The 14,227-nt window shown below is 38.0% G+C and overlaps 1 protein-coding gene across 1 annotated transcript in view; it reads left to right on the top strand.

Annotated features, from left to right (window-relative positions):
* ASCC3 (activating signal cointegrator 1 complex subunit 3) overlaps nt 1-14,227 on the top strand; it is a 270,899-nt gene that overhangs the window by 152,548 nt on the left and 104,124 nt on the right. The window contains exons 25-30 of the mRNA XM_083371881.1: nt 1,496-1,716; nt 2,322-2,407; nt 3,102-3,268; nt 3,387-3,532; nt 3,629-3,749; nt 6,091-6,233. Of these exons, the coding sequence (XP_083228007.1) occupies nt 1,496-1,716; nt 2,322-2,407; nt 3,102-3,268; nt 3,387-3,532; nt 3,629-3,749; nt 6,091-6,233 (884 nt within the window). The remainder of the gene's footprint in view (nt 1-1,495; nt 1,717-2,321; nt 2,408-3,101; nt 3,269-3,386; nt 3,533-3,628; nt 3,750-6,090; nt 6,234-14,227) is intronic.

Here is a 14,227-nt window from a genome sequence, read left to right as displayed (position 1 = left end):
TCTTAACTGTCCTGATAAGGTTACTGAAGAGTTGTTCTCCATAAATCCTGTGCACAGTTCAAAAATTCTTACATAACAGTACTTCTTCCTGTTATTTTCCAAATCGTGTTCCTCTTTTTGGAATTTGGACTGGATTTTCGTCCCTTTCACAAAAAGAAGTAGATCTTCCATTCAGAGAAGAGGCATACCATCTGTTTATTTTTGTGATAAATGTATTTTGCATTTTGTTGCATGGTCTGATGGATGTGTTTGATTTAATAAGATTAAGTGAAAGAGATGATAAGTATGTCCTTGTGTCATTCTTGATTAAACTACTTACAATTTTACAGTTTTTATAAATATATGCATCATATCTAAGAGGCTAGATCAGTTTATAAATTAAATTGATCCTGGTTTTCAAGTATGATGCTGTATTGGAATAATAACACAGCAAATTAAAAAATATATCTAAAACAAATTTCCCAGTTTATGTTCTATTCAATTAAACAGGACTTCAGTATTAGCAGAAAACTATAAAGGCAACACAAAGGCAAAATAAAATCAAATAAACAGATTCATAGCTCCTAATATATGTATGTAATATATGTAATTTTTAATTCCAGAACTGCCTGTATTATTCTCTCTTCAAACACCTTAAAAATACATACACATCCTCTTCTCTTGTTTCCATTGTAGTAGAAACAACCAAAAAGAAGAAGAAAACTTGATGGTGTACTTGGGCAGAAAGAATAACCTTGACGAACAAGAGGAAAAACTTGCATGTCTGAATACATCCCCCCCCCTCTTTTTTAAAAAAAAATATCTTAGTGAGAACTAGGGAGTGTCTTGTCTGAGGCAATTACTCAGATTACACCTCTGTCCCAAACACAATTTTCTTTGACTTGACTGTTATCTTGATAGTGGCTCTTCCTTCTGTTGGTCAAGGTCATTCCATCTGCCCATTAGAGATGGGAGTAGGCAGTGAAGAGGAGGGGTGTAGTGCTGGTAAGGAAAGAGAAATGTGCAAAGATTAGGTGACAATAGAAGATAACCGAAGGAAAGAAAATTCTATATAGGCATTACCCAAAGTATTAAATTTGCAACATAAACAGCCCTTCCCAAGCAATGGCTAATCTCCAAAAGTATCTCAAGTTTGGGGATTTGGAGAAGTCTCAACTTTCCTTTTTTTCCCTTTCAAATCAGTATTGACTCCTGGCAACTTCCTCGACAATTTTCTTAGCAAGATTTTGGAAGTGTTTTGCCATTGCCTGCTACCTAAGATTGGGAGTGAATGTCCTAAGGTTACTTAGCTGTCTTGTGCCTAAGGCAGGACTAGAATTCACAGTCTCTCAGTTTTTAACTTGGTGCCTTAACCACACCACCAAACTGGCTTTCAAGAATGAATTAACCCAGAAATTTATATCTTCATGCTCATCTATCTATATGAATCCTTATATGTTTATTGAGATTTTCATAAATATTTTGTATTAATTAATATTTATTATTACATTTTTAGAATTGTTGGACCTCCAGCCTTTACCCATCACAGCTTTAGGACATCCCAAATACGAAGCTCTGTACAAATTTACTCATTTCAACCCAGTTCAGACTCAGATATTCCATACATTATATCACACAGATAGTAATGTACTACTTGGAGCACCCACTGGTTCTGGAAAGACAGTTGCAGCAGAATTAGCCATCTTCAGAATTTTTAATAATTATCCCACTACAAAGGTTTGCAATACATTTTTTTTCTCTGAGAAATGTTTGTTTTCTGTAATCTGATTTTCATTAGGACTAAATGAAAAACAGACAGTAATATTACATAAGACTTACTTTTTATGTGAGGTTGTGTGTTTAATGAAAAATTCCAAAGTGAAAAAAACCCTGCTTAAAATGAGGGATGGGGGATTCTTTCTATTAAAAAAATTATGACTGATGGAATTTGTCATTATTTTACAATATTTCTATATTCCATAGCATCAAACTGTTTTCTTGGTAGTTCACAGATAAGTATGATTAGAAAGACAGACATGAAATCGAAACAGGTAAAATGTGTTAAGGGAAAAAAGTACTGCAAAAAACCCCAAAACCCAAATATGTTAAAACTAGGTATTCTAGAGAATAAAAGGTTTACCTGGTATCAGAAAAGCAGTTTTTATACTTTAATTTCACTTGGATTTAATTGCTTTGAAGAATGAAATAATTTTATCAATATTAGTTTAACATCAATAACAGTGAAGCTTTAAACACAGGCCCTGAAATCTAAATAAATAAATACTGTATATTATAGTGATTTTATATATTTTAATCTTGTTTTGATGTGACTTGTTTTGTAGGCAGTATATATTGCACCCCTTAAGGCACTGGTGCGGGAAAGAATTGAAGACTGGAAAATTAGGATTGAAGAAAAGCTTGGTAAAAAGTAAGCTTTTAAAAAGAAGTTCAGTAATCAATAGAGATGGGAAGGTTTATTTCCTTGATACCTGCTTGCTGCAGTCTTGAGAACTTTCAACTAATACATAAATATTAATGTGTGTAAATTTGGTATATTTATAAATGTTCCTTACCATAATACCACATACAGTCCATGAAATATAAAAACTGTTTTCTTAAGAATATATTTATGTACAGATAACAAGCTCTAGGGACTTTTTAAATATTTCTTTCTTAATATATGTATGCATACAAATCCAGCTTAATAAAAACTCCCTGTGTTATTGATTTAACCTTATGAACTGCACGTGAAACAGTTCAAACTATTTCTAGACTTTTTGCAGTTTGCATTCTGATTTGGCTAGAAAATTAAGCAAACCTCTCTCCTATAGCATGGATTTTCTTACCTAGGACCTCTATGTTGCCATCTTTCCCTCCTAATTACAGCAGCCTAGGACCTGCTTGTGAAAGGAATTGCATTCATTAGGATGGCAATGTACTCCTTTTGGGAAGGGGTGAAAGTAAACACAGTATTAGGAATATTATTGTGGTGTCACCCTTACATTCAGGGCAAATAGTGTTGTTCCTCATGTTCCTGTTAACATTCAGGACCAAGTCACCATTTACAAAGTGATAAAAATGTGTGTTCTAATATTTCACAATGTCCATTTGACTTTTTACAGGGTTGTAGAGTTGACAGGGGATGTAACTCCTGATATGAGATCCATTGCCCAAGCTGATCTTATTGTTACGACACCGGAGAAGTGGGATGGAGTCAGCCGAAGCTGGCAGAATAGAAGTTATGTCCAAAAGGTTTCTGTCCTCATCATAGATGAGATACATCTGCTAGGTAGGAATTGCTTTGATCTTTATTGTTGTTGGAACTGAAATATGTTGGCATTGTTAGTTGACACTCCCACACCTATCTATAGCTGTATATCTATATCTTCTTTTTTATGTTTTCCTAGGGGATGAGAGAGGGCCTGTCCTGGAAGTTATTGTATCTCGGACTAATTTCATCTCATCTCACACAGAGAAGCCTGTCAGAGTAGTTGGTCTGTCAACAGCATTAGCCAATGCCAAGGATCTAGCTGATTGGCTAAATATTAATCAAGTACGTAAATGATGCTTACAGTTGAACCTCTGAGCATTATCTTTAAAATATCTACAGTCTTAAGCTTAGAAAAAATAACCTTATTTATCTCTTTAGATGGGGCTATTCAACTTTAGGCCATCCGTGCGTCCAGTTCCATTGGAGGTTCACATACAAGGTTTCCCAGGCCAGCATTATTGTCCTCGCATGGCTAGCATGAACAAACCAGCCTTTCAGGGTATGCAGCCTTAGCTACTTCTTTCACTTAATACTATCAGCAGACAAATTTATAATGCATGTTTTTTGTATCTTTAAAGAATGTCTTTTTAACAACATGGCTTATGTGTGGGCCCTCTACATTTAAAGAGCTAACAGCACAGAAGGCAACTGAAATATATTTTAGACAGTAATTACTATTAACGTATTTTCCGGCGTATAAGACGACTTTTTAACCCATGAAAATCTTCTCAAAAGTTGGGGGGTCGTCTTATACGCCGGGTCGTCTTATACGCCGGAAAAAAAACATAAATCAGTCGAGCGTCCCCGTTCTTGCAAAGCAACTTCAAGCCTCCTTAGTCCAGTCCCCCCTCCATCGTGACTCTCCCTTCCCATCCCCAAGAGCCTCTAAGCCCCTTCCCCTCCCCCTTGCAAACGCCAGACCCCGGGAGCGGCAGGAAGCCCCTCCTCCTCACCCAAGCGGCATCTGAGCATAAGCAGAGCGCGCCCTGCTACCCGCTATCTCTCCCGGCAGACGCCCGCATCCGGCCTCGCAACCAGCCGCAGAAGCCTGCGCCCGGCTCTCCTTCCCCCCACCCGCACCCGGCTACCGGTTCCTGGGCCCCGGCCCTAGCCGCGGGCCAGCTCGCCAGCGACCAGGCCGACGGACTCCCGGCCACCAGACACTGCGCTTTGGGAGACACTCCCCGGCGGATCGGGGAGGGAGCGCCTGCCCGCCGCCAGGCCGTTCCACGTTTGGGGAACTTTCGGGGACTTCTGGTGGGCCGGGGAAGAGCGTGCCTGCCAGCCCATTCCAGGAACTTCCGGGGACTTCCGGCGGGCCTGGCGCCCCTCTCGCCCACAGACCACGCAGCGGCCCTCGCCAGCCGGCCTCGGCATGGCCGCCCCAAGCCCGCCTCTCCAGCGCGTCTTCCGAGCCCACCTGGCTGACCGCCTCCTGGGCGGGGCTTGGCTCCAGACGCGCGGCTGCTCCATCTGCAAATGTGCTCTCAAATGGGTGGGTGGAAGGAAAAGCCCCTTTGGGCTTCAAAAGGGAGGCTTTGCACCATCTGCATCAGACGGGGCTGAATCAGGCTTGTGTCGGACACTTGGCAACTGGCATGTATTTTCCGGCGTATAAGATGAAAAACCTTGAAAATCTTCTTAAAAGTCGGGGGTCATCTTATACGCCGGGTCGTCTTATACACCGGAAAATACAGTACCATTTGACACTGTGAAAATATTTTCCTATTAGTGTATTGAGATTTACAACATGTAAATTGTTCTCAGTATTAATTCACTTGATTTGCTCCTAATGGGATCTTTAAAAAATGTAAACAGAAATTGGACATCAAGTTAAGCTTGCATAATTCTAATTTCACAGCATAGCCATAAAGTTCAGAAATGTTAGTGCATCCAAATATGTCTCTGTTTTCAACTTTTGATTCTCACACTGGAAAGGATAAATTTAAGAACCACCTTCATATTTTATTAAAGCATGTACTGTGTAGGTTCCATGAGGAATATTTATTATATCAATTAAAAGGAAGTCCCCAAATAAATTTTGGGTTGTGAACTGCTGTTGATTGGAAGGAGACAGTTGTGAGGTGGCTTTTTAGCTGATCTAATTAGCCTTATGACAGAAGCAAAGTATTGATTGGAGACTAGAGACCAATCTTGGCAGTTCAGATTATTTACACCTCAAAGAAGAGCATTGTAGAAAAACACTAATGAACTATAAATCTGTCCAGAGCTGTTCAGCCACACCTGTTCCTGAAACAACAAAAAACCATTATCTGTCAAGCTTTCTATCAGGAAATAGATGTATTGATTTCTATATGAAGATACAATGTCAGTATTGTTATTTGTTATATGTATACACGTGTAGATGCCTATGTTCCTACTTGTTTTATTGTCATTTGTGTTAAAAGTAGATTGTCAAGTATCATTCTAACCTTTCAAGAAGTAATAATTATTTTTACATTCAGTATTTTTTTATTTTTAAATAGTATGTGTGTATGACTATACCTGAAGGAATGCTGTTAATACTTCTATGTTCTGATCAAATTACCGTAGCAGTATAATTTAGGGAGAGTTTTTGTTTCCATATGTTTGGTAGAATATAATTATGCATATGTCAACAGCTGCCATTATAAACTTTATTTTTCAACCCATAAAACTGTGCTAAAAGCTGGAGCTTTTTATTTTGTGCATTAAAAAAGGCCGTTTTGACTGCTTTCCTCTTTTGCTGTATTGACTGTTAAACCCCCACTCCCCCCCCATTCCAAGAAAGTTGACTTTGCTATAATTTTAGATTTTTGAAATAATTTAAAAGAAAAATGTAATTATTTGTGTTTTAACAGCCATTAGAAGTCATTCTCCAGCCAAGCCAGTTCTTATTTTTGTATCATCCAGACGACAAACTAGACTTACAGCTTTGGAACTCATTGCATTTTTAGCAACTGAAGATGATCCAAAACAATGGCTGAATATGGATGAAAGAGAGGTAAATTTTGTCTTATTTGAATTAAGTGAATTAAATTTGAATTTTATATTAAAAAATAGAATTTGGTGGCTTTCTTCATGTTTTTATTTTGCTTTTTCTATACCACTTTTTTGACATAAAGTTGGCACATACAATACTTTCGATGCATTAGTTGAGAATGGGCTTCAGGGTTTCATGTTCCTTTAGTCATTCCTTGACCTCCTCTTTCAAAATACAAGTTCCCATAACTTCATCCACCGGCAAATGAATGTTTCATCATTACCAAAGGAGAGTTTATTTCTATAAAACGAGCTGTAACCAGAGTTCAGAGAACACTATTTGCTTTCCAAGAGCAGAAAGCCAGAAAGTTGCATGTTGTCTTGATTCCTTAGGCATTATCCCACAGTATTGCATACATGTCTGCATGCATGCTTGAAATAAGCTGTGACTTGTGTGGTTCACATCAGATATAACATGTTTTCTGTCTATGTTTTTAAAATCTCACAATAGATAGACTTTAGTAAGCAGCTGAAACCCAAGCTTAAACTGGCTTGGGATATTTATGTATGATTTTCACTGTGGCTTAATCAGATAGAGTGTGATTTTTCAATATTGTCATGTATTTCTCCCTCTTTTTATAGACAATTTAGGGCTTTTCCATGAGCTTCTTTAATCAACAAGCATCACACAACCAAAAAAAAAAACCCCTCCAGAATGGATGACATACATGTACCATTTTATTTCACATATTTTCAAACGTCTTCCCAATGCAGTTCATTGTTTTTAGAAATTGAAGGTTAAGAACACTTCTGAAGTTCTATGTAAGGTCCTGAACAGGGCACAAGAACATTTGATCCCTCTCTCCCTCTCTCCCTCTCTCTCCCCCCCCCTCCCCCCCTCCCTCTCTCTCTCTCTCTCTCTCTCTCTCTCTCTCTCTCTCTCTATATATATATATATATATATATATATATATATATATATATATATATATATATATATATATTTGTGTAAATTACTAACAAATATATGAATTGTCCGGTGTGACTACTGCCTGTTCGATAGCCTTCAAGATAGGCTGAAAACAGGAAATAAAGATTTGCCCCATGTTTGGGGCCTAGCAAGGTAATCTAAATAGTTAACATTTGAAACATTTTTTATATATATATATATATATATACACACACACACACACACACACAAACATAACATACACTCACATATATTTGTCTGTGTATATACAGCATGTATATGTGTATATACAGCATGTATATGTGTATATACAGCATGTATATACAAACAATTCATTATATCCATTACATTAAATGTTTGAATTGGTTGCCATTTTCATATAAACTAAAAATTGTTTGTTTGATATATAACCTTTAAACATTCTTAAGTACAGCAACATTTTTTCTGATGTTCGCAAATTCTAACCTAAAAGTAGAATCTTTTGATCATCTGTTGGCCTATGAGATCTGTCTTGGTACATCTGGCATATTAAAATAAAAATGCGCGCGCACACACACACGCACACACACTTCCAAAATGTACTTTCATTTATGGATATAACTAAAAAAAAAGCTTCTTATGCAGCTTTTCATTAAGGAAACAGATACCAGTGGCCTCTTTTTGTTTTGGCCAGCTATGCCACTGTTGTGCAGGTTATAGCAGTTTGTTTCAGTGGGCCTCAGTTTCAGGTGTGTTTTTACAGATTTCTAGGTCCAGTAGTATAAGAGGGAGGATTAGGCTTTGGCTTCCACTAAGTACGGCCACCCTTTTTTAACGATTTTTTTTTCTTCTGTAGTGTAGGATTTTTTCCTAAAAGCAAGGGTTTGGGTGCCACCTTCTCTTTGAAAAATAACTGTGAAAGCTGTCCTGCATAAAATGCACACTCAGCATAGACTGAGAGTAAAGCAGTTGTCCTGGTCAACTGAGTTTTGAGATCCCTTGAAAGCAATTTATAAATACATTTTCATTATTCCATTTTTACCACAAGAAAGGGAAAGAGACACATGGCTGGACGTTTTGTTTGTAGTGCCAAAACAACTCTAATATTGAACATATTGGCTTCAGGGAACAGAGGTTTGAGAGGCTATTGCTATTCCATCTGAAGCAATAAAAATGTCACAGAGTAGTGCTGGATAAGATAAAGCAAAATAAATGTAGATTGGGCATAAGTCCAAAATAGCACAAGGGGAAATTACAGATTTAGTCTGAAGGTTGCAATAATGATTGCAATATTTTCTAATCTATAGAATTTGCTCGATAAAGATTCTACTGCCAATGGGAGTATATAAAAGTTGAATATATGAAATTCATATCTATTTGTTTGAGATTGTTGTCCCGTGCTATAGTTTGAAATTTCCATTCCTTTTAATTTTGAACTGAATTATTGTCAAGCATGTGATTCTATTTTTTCTACTTATACCAGTAACTAATATCAGTGTGATTTTCACAATTGCATAATAAGATTATGTGTGATTTGGGGGGGGGTATTGTATGTTTCATCTTTTTACATAATATGTGGAGCTTTTTCATGAACTTCATTAAGCAGCAAGAATCACACACATACACAAAACAAGAATGGGCAATAAATCTCCAGATACTGTCAAACTTGATACCCTTCAGACTTCCGGTGGCTGCGCGGCGCCGGAGACAGCCTTCCCGGGCTGCCCGCGGCTCAGCTGTGTGTTTTTTCGCCCGAAACAGCGCCGATCAGCTGTTCGGGCGAATTTGAAGCCCCCTCCTCGGGAGAAGAGGAGGGGGTGAGGACCCAGGTAGGGGTCGAGTTCTCCGGGGCCGCCTGAGCTTGGAGCTTGGGCGGCTGAAGGATTGAACTCCCCCGAAGCCTGGGTTGCTCCCAGCTGGCCAGCGTCTCTGCTCCGGACTTCTTGGAGCAGAGCCAGGCGTCTGCGACCATCCCTGCCTGAAGAAAGGACTATGGATTAAAGGAGCAGGCAGAGCGGTACAAGAGGAAAAGGTGAAGAGGATTATTTTATTATACTCTCGAGCTTGATGGACTTTTTAAACTTTAAGTGAAAGTGCGTCACAATTGAAAAGTAAAAGTAAAAGATGGCGGCTAAACCTCCCCCTAAAACTCTTCGGAGTGGTGGATCTTCTCCGGTGCAACAATCATCATTACAGGCGTTGCACCCTCCTGATGTACTGACACCGAAGGACTTACGAGATGCACTGGATAAACATGCCCAGGTACTTTTGGAATCAATTAATCAATCAATTGGTGATAAATTTGCACAGATGGAGGAGAAATTGGAGAAACTGGAGGAGAGAATGGAAGAGAGGATGGAACAGAAGTTTAGCGTGATGAAGGTAGACATTTTGTCTTCAGTGCATAAAGTGGCGGAATGTGTGGAAGATTTAGATGAAAAAGTGGATGATTTGACCCAAAAGAACGCAATATTAGAAGCAAAAGTACGGGAGAATGAAAATTTAAGAGACAAAATGGAAAGGGAGTTAAGCCTTGCTCAATATTACCAGATGCAGTTTGCTGTTAGAATCAGAGGTTTAAAAGAGGATATTAAGGAAGATTTAAAGCAGCTGGTTTCTGAGGCTCTTGAAGTGGTATTGAACCAGCCAGCATCTGAAATAAGAGCAGCTATGGATAGTGTTCCGTGTGAATTCATGGATTGCCAGACAGAGAAAGTTGCCTAGAGATGTGGTGGTATACTTTGCAAAAAGAGAAATTAGAGATGAAGTTATACAAGCTGCCTATGATGCTAAAGTTGTGATTGCTGATCAAGAACTCTTGGTTTTAAAAGAAATCCCTCCAAAGATTTTAAGGAGAAGGAAGGATTTTACATTTCTTGTGCAAGAGCTCAAGCAACGAGATATAAGGTTCAGATGGGAGATTCCAGACGGGCTGATGGTGATGCATGAAGGTAAAAGGTATCGGCTGATTACTGTGAAGCAAGCGGGTGATTTCTACAATAATGTCTTAAAAGCAACCCCATTAACACTTCTGGAAGCTGCAAAGGGATCTGGAGAAGGAGAACATCAAGAGGATGAAACAGAGGAAAGTGGAGCTGGAGGAGATCAAGTTATAACTTCTTTGGATGATCCTAGAGAGCAAAGGGTAACGCGTGCTGCTTTAAAACGAGCAAAGAAAATAAAAGAACAAGACCAGCAAAAGTCCTCAGAATCTTCACAACGTACTCATAGCCAAGCAGTGGGAGGAGCACGGCCTAAAGAAGATAGTCCTATCAAAGCTGTGGTCCAAGAGCTTTGGGAGGATATGCATGGCAACTAAATTCCTAACCTGGAACGTTAATGGACTAAATTCACCACAGAAGAGGAAGAAAGTTTTTCAATATTTAAAACAATTTAAGACAGATGTTATATGTTTGCAAGAAACGCATATTAGAGTTTTGGATCAAAAGTATTTATCGAACTCGAAGTTGGGTACGCAATTTGTTGCTTCTGCAGAAAACAAGAAAAATGGAGTGGTTGTTTATGTTAAAAGTGCCTTAACAGCAGACTTAATTGAAGCAGACAAGCATGGAAGATATGTTATGATTGAGCTGCTGTTAGAAGGTAAAAAGACGCTTTTAGTTGGATTATATGCACCTAATCAACAACAAGATGACTTTTTTAGTTTACTTCACACAAAGCTTACCCAGTTGGATTATAAATCTTTTATTTTTATGGGGGACTGGAATGGTGTTTTGGATGTACAGTTGGACAAGGCTGGAGTTTTCAAGCGCACTCCAAGTCATGCTAGATTGCCTAAATCTTTTTTTGAAATGAAGGATGACCTGGAATTGCGAGATATTTGGCGTGAGAGACATTTCCAGGAGAAGGATTATACTTTTTATTCTGATAGACATCAATCTTTTTCGAGGATTGATTTTATTTTGTTGACTAATGATTTTTTTTTGAGGACCAAAAAGGTGAAGATTTGTGCAAGAACTATCTCTGATCACAGTCCAGTTTGGTTAGAGATTGATAAGGAGATAAGAGACAGGCGCTCGTGGCGCGTAAATGAGAATTTGTTTAGAAATCAGAGAAATGTGGAAGAATGCAAACAGCGGATGAAGGATTTTTTTGAGATTAACATGCATAAGGGTACCTCTATGGATATGGTTTGGGATGCTAGCAAGGCCTATATGAGAGGGGTGTTGATATATATATGAATAATAAACATAGACGTGCAGTGGAAACTAGAAGGAAAGAACTGGAGAATGAAATAAAGGAAAAAGAAAAGGCTTTGATTTTGAATCCAGAGGATGTGAAGACCAAGGAGGCTATTAGATTGCTAAGAGGACAATTTGATAAATTAATGGCTGATCAAGTGGCGACCAATCTGCGGTTTGCTAGGCATAATACATTTTGCAACACTAATAAACCAGGCAGATGGTTAGCTTATACATTGAGGAAAAAACAAAGGGCTTCTAATATAGATAAGATTGAGTATAAAGGAAGGGTTGTGTTTCAACAGAATCTTATTAAGGATGCTTTTGTGGATTTTTATTCGAAATTATATGCTAAAGAGGAAATTAATGAAAAAGATATTGATATATATTTGGAGAATGCTAGCATCCCGGTTCTTACGCAAGTACAAAAAGAGGGGATTAATCAACTGATTACAGAAGAAGAAACTTTTACAGCAATTAAGGAATTGAAGGTGGACAAAGCACCAGGTACGGATGGCTTGACTGCGGCCTATTACAAAAATTTACAATTAGAGATGATAAAACCGTTAAAGGAACTGCTCCAGACAATCCAGAGGGGGGGAAAGGTGCCACCGTCTTGGAGAACAGCTTTTATTTCTTTGATTCCGAAGGAAGACCAAGATGCTACTCAAGTTAAAAACTATAGACCGATATCGCTTTTAAATACAGATTACAAGATATTTGCTAAGGTTTTGGCTAATAGACTGATGAGGGTTCTGCAACAGGTGATTCATGGGGATCAAACGGGGTTTATTAGTGGTAAGCAAATGAAAAGTAATGTGTGGCATATAGTTGATGTGTTAGAGTTTTTGGAAAGGAACAACCAGATCGCTGCGGTGCTAATTTTTTTAGATGCTGAAAAAGCTTTTGATCAATTGAATTGGAAATTCTTGTTGAAAGTTTTAGATAAAATGGATTTTGGGGAAAAATTTTTACATCCGATTAGGGCATTATATCAAAAACAAACTGCCCGAATTATAGTTAATAATAGCTTGACAGAAGCATGTAATATTGAGAAGGGCACAAGGCAAGGGTGTCTGTTATCGCCCTTGTTATTTGTGTTAACATTAGAGATATTATTGGTTAAAATTCGGAATTCGGAAAAAATTAAGGGGATACAAATTGGAGATCAGGACTATAGATTGAGAGCATTCGCAGATGATCTGGTTGTTACAGTGACCCAGCCAGAGAACTCTGTTGTGGACCTGATGGAGATAATAACACAATATGGGAAGGTTTCTGGATTTAAAGTTAATACACAGAAAACCAAAATTTTGGCTAGAAATATGACAGTTTCACAAAAGGCTCTCTTAGAAGGATTAACTGGATTTGAGATTGTTAAAAGGGTTAAATATTTGGGGGTGATTTTGTCGCCCTCTAATACAAAGCTATATAAAAATAATTATGAAAAACTATGGGGGAAAATTCAAAAAGAACTGGAGAGTTGGGAAAAGTTGCAATTGTCTTTGTTGGGACGGATTGCAGCAGTAAAAATGAATGTCCTGCCTAAATTTTTATTTTTATTTCAAATGATACCGATTCTTAAGAAAGATTCTAATCTGGAGGAATGGCAGCGAGGTATCAATAAATTTGTGTGGGCAGGGAAAAAGCCACGAGTTAAACTTAAGATTATGCAGGATACTCGTGAGAGAGGTGGCCTTAAATTGCCTAATTTTAAATTATATTATGAAGCTGCTGCATTAGTAGGAATAAGTGATTGGATTAATTTGACGCAAGGGAGGTTATTAAATCTTGAGGGCCATGATTTGTTGTTTGGCTGGCATGCATATTTGTTGTATGATAAGAAGGTAGACAACGTGTTTAGGGTGCATATTTTAAGACAGGCATTGCTGAGAGTTTGGAAGAAGTATAGACATAAGTTAAGTTGCAAGATACCATTGTGGGCAATTCCAAAACACGCAATAGAAAATATACATGCTGGCTTCAAACACGATGTGACTACGTACAAGGAGATCCTTAGTTTGGAAAGAAATGTTTGGTGTCTGAAATCATATAGCCTCTTGCGAGAAGAGAAGGTTGTTCAAAATTGGTTTCAATATATTCAGTTACGGGCCAGGTGGAAAGAAGACCAGAAAAATGGATTTACAATCACTGATGAAAATTTGATAAAGCAAATTAGAAATCAGGGACCTGCACATATCAAACGGATATATCTTGCATTGATAGAGATTGACTCAGAAACAGAGCTTGTTAAGGATTGTATGATAAAATGGGCCCAAAACATTCAGGAAGTTATCACAATGGACACGTGGGAAAAGATTTGGGTGAGGAACGTAAAATTTACTCAAGCTCAAAATCTAAGAGAGAACTTTTATAAAATGTTTTATAGATGGCATTTAGATCCTAAAAAGCTTGCAAGTATGTATCCGAATTATCAGCCTAAATGTTGGAGGTGCGGTGATGAAGATGCAACATATTTTCACATATGGTGGACATGTAAGAAGGTTAAGGCCTTTTGGATAAAAGTTTGGTGGAATATGCAGAAGATTTTTAAACAGAGGATAAAGTTTTGTCCGCAATTTTTTTTGTTGGGAATAATTGCAGATGCTACAGTTGTGGACACCAAATTGATGTTGAACTTAATTACGGCAGCAAGACTTTTGATAGGCCAATATTGGAAGAAAGAGGAACTGCCGACTATAGAAGAGTGGACTTTAAAGGTTTCCGACCTGGCAGAGATGGCGAAGATTTCGGCCTATTTGAAAGACCATTCGCAAGAACGCTATATTATGGAATGGAGAAAATGGATTGAGTTTATCCAGAACAAGTATAGGGTTAAGAAGTTTTATGTAGCATTTGAATAAG

The sequence above is a fragment of the Vipera ursinii genome (assembly GCF_947247035.1).
Source record: "Vipera ursinii genome assembly, chromosome: 1".
In the NCBI taxonomy this organism is placed as follows: domain Eukaryota; kingdom Metazoa; phylum Chordata; class Lepidosauria; order Squamata; family Viperidae; genus Vipera; species Vipera ursinii.
The sequence above is the reverse complement of the archived record's forward strand: the minus strand, read 5'-3'. Positions and strand labels throughout refer to the sequence as shown.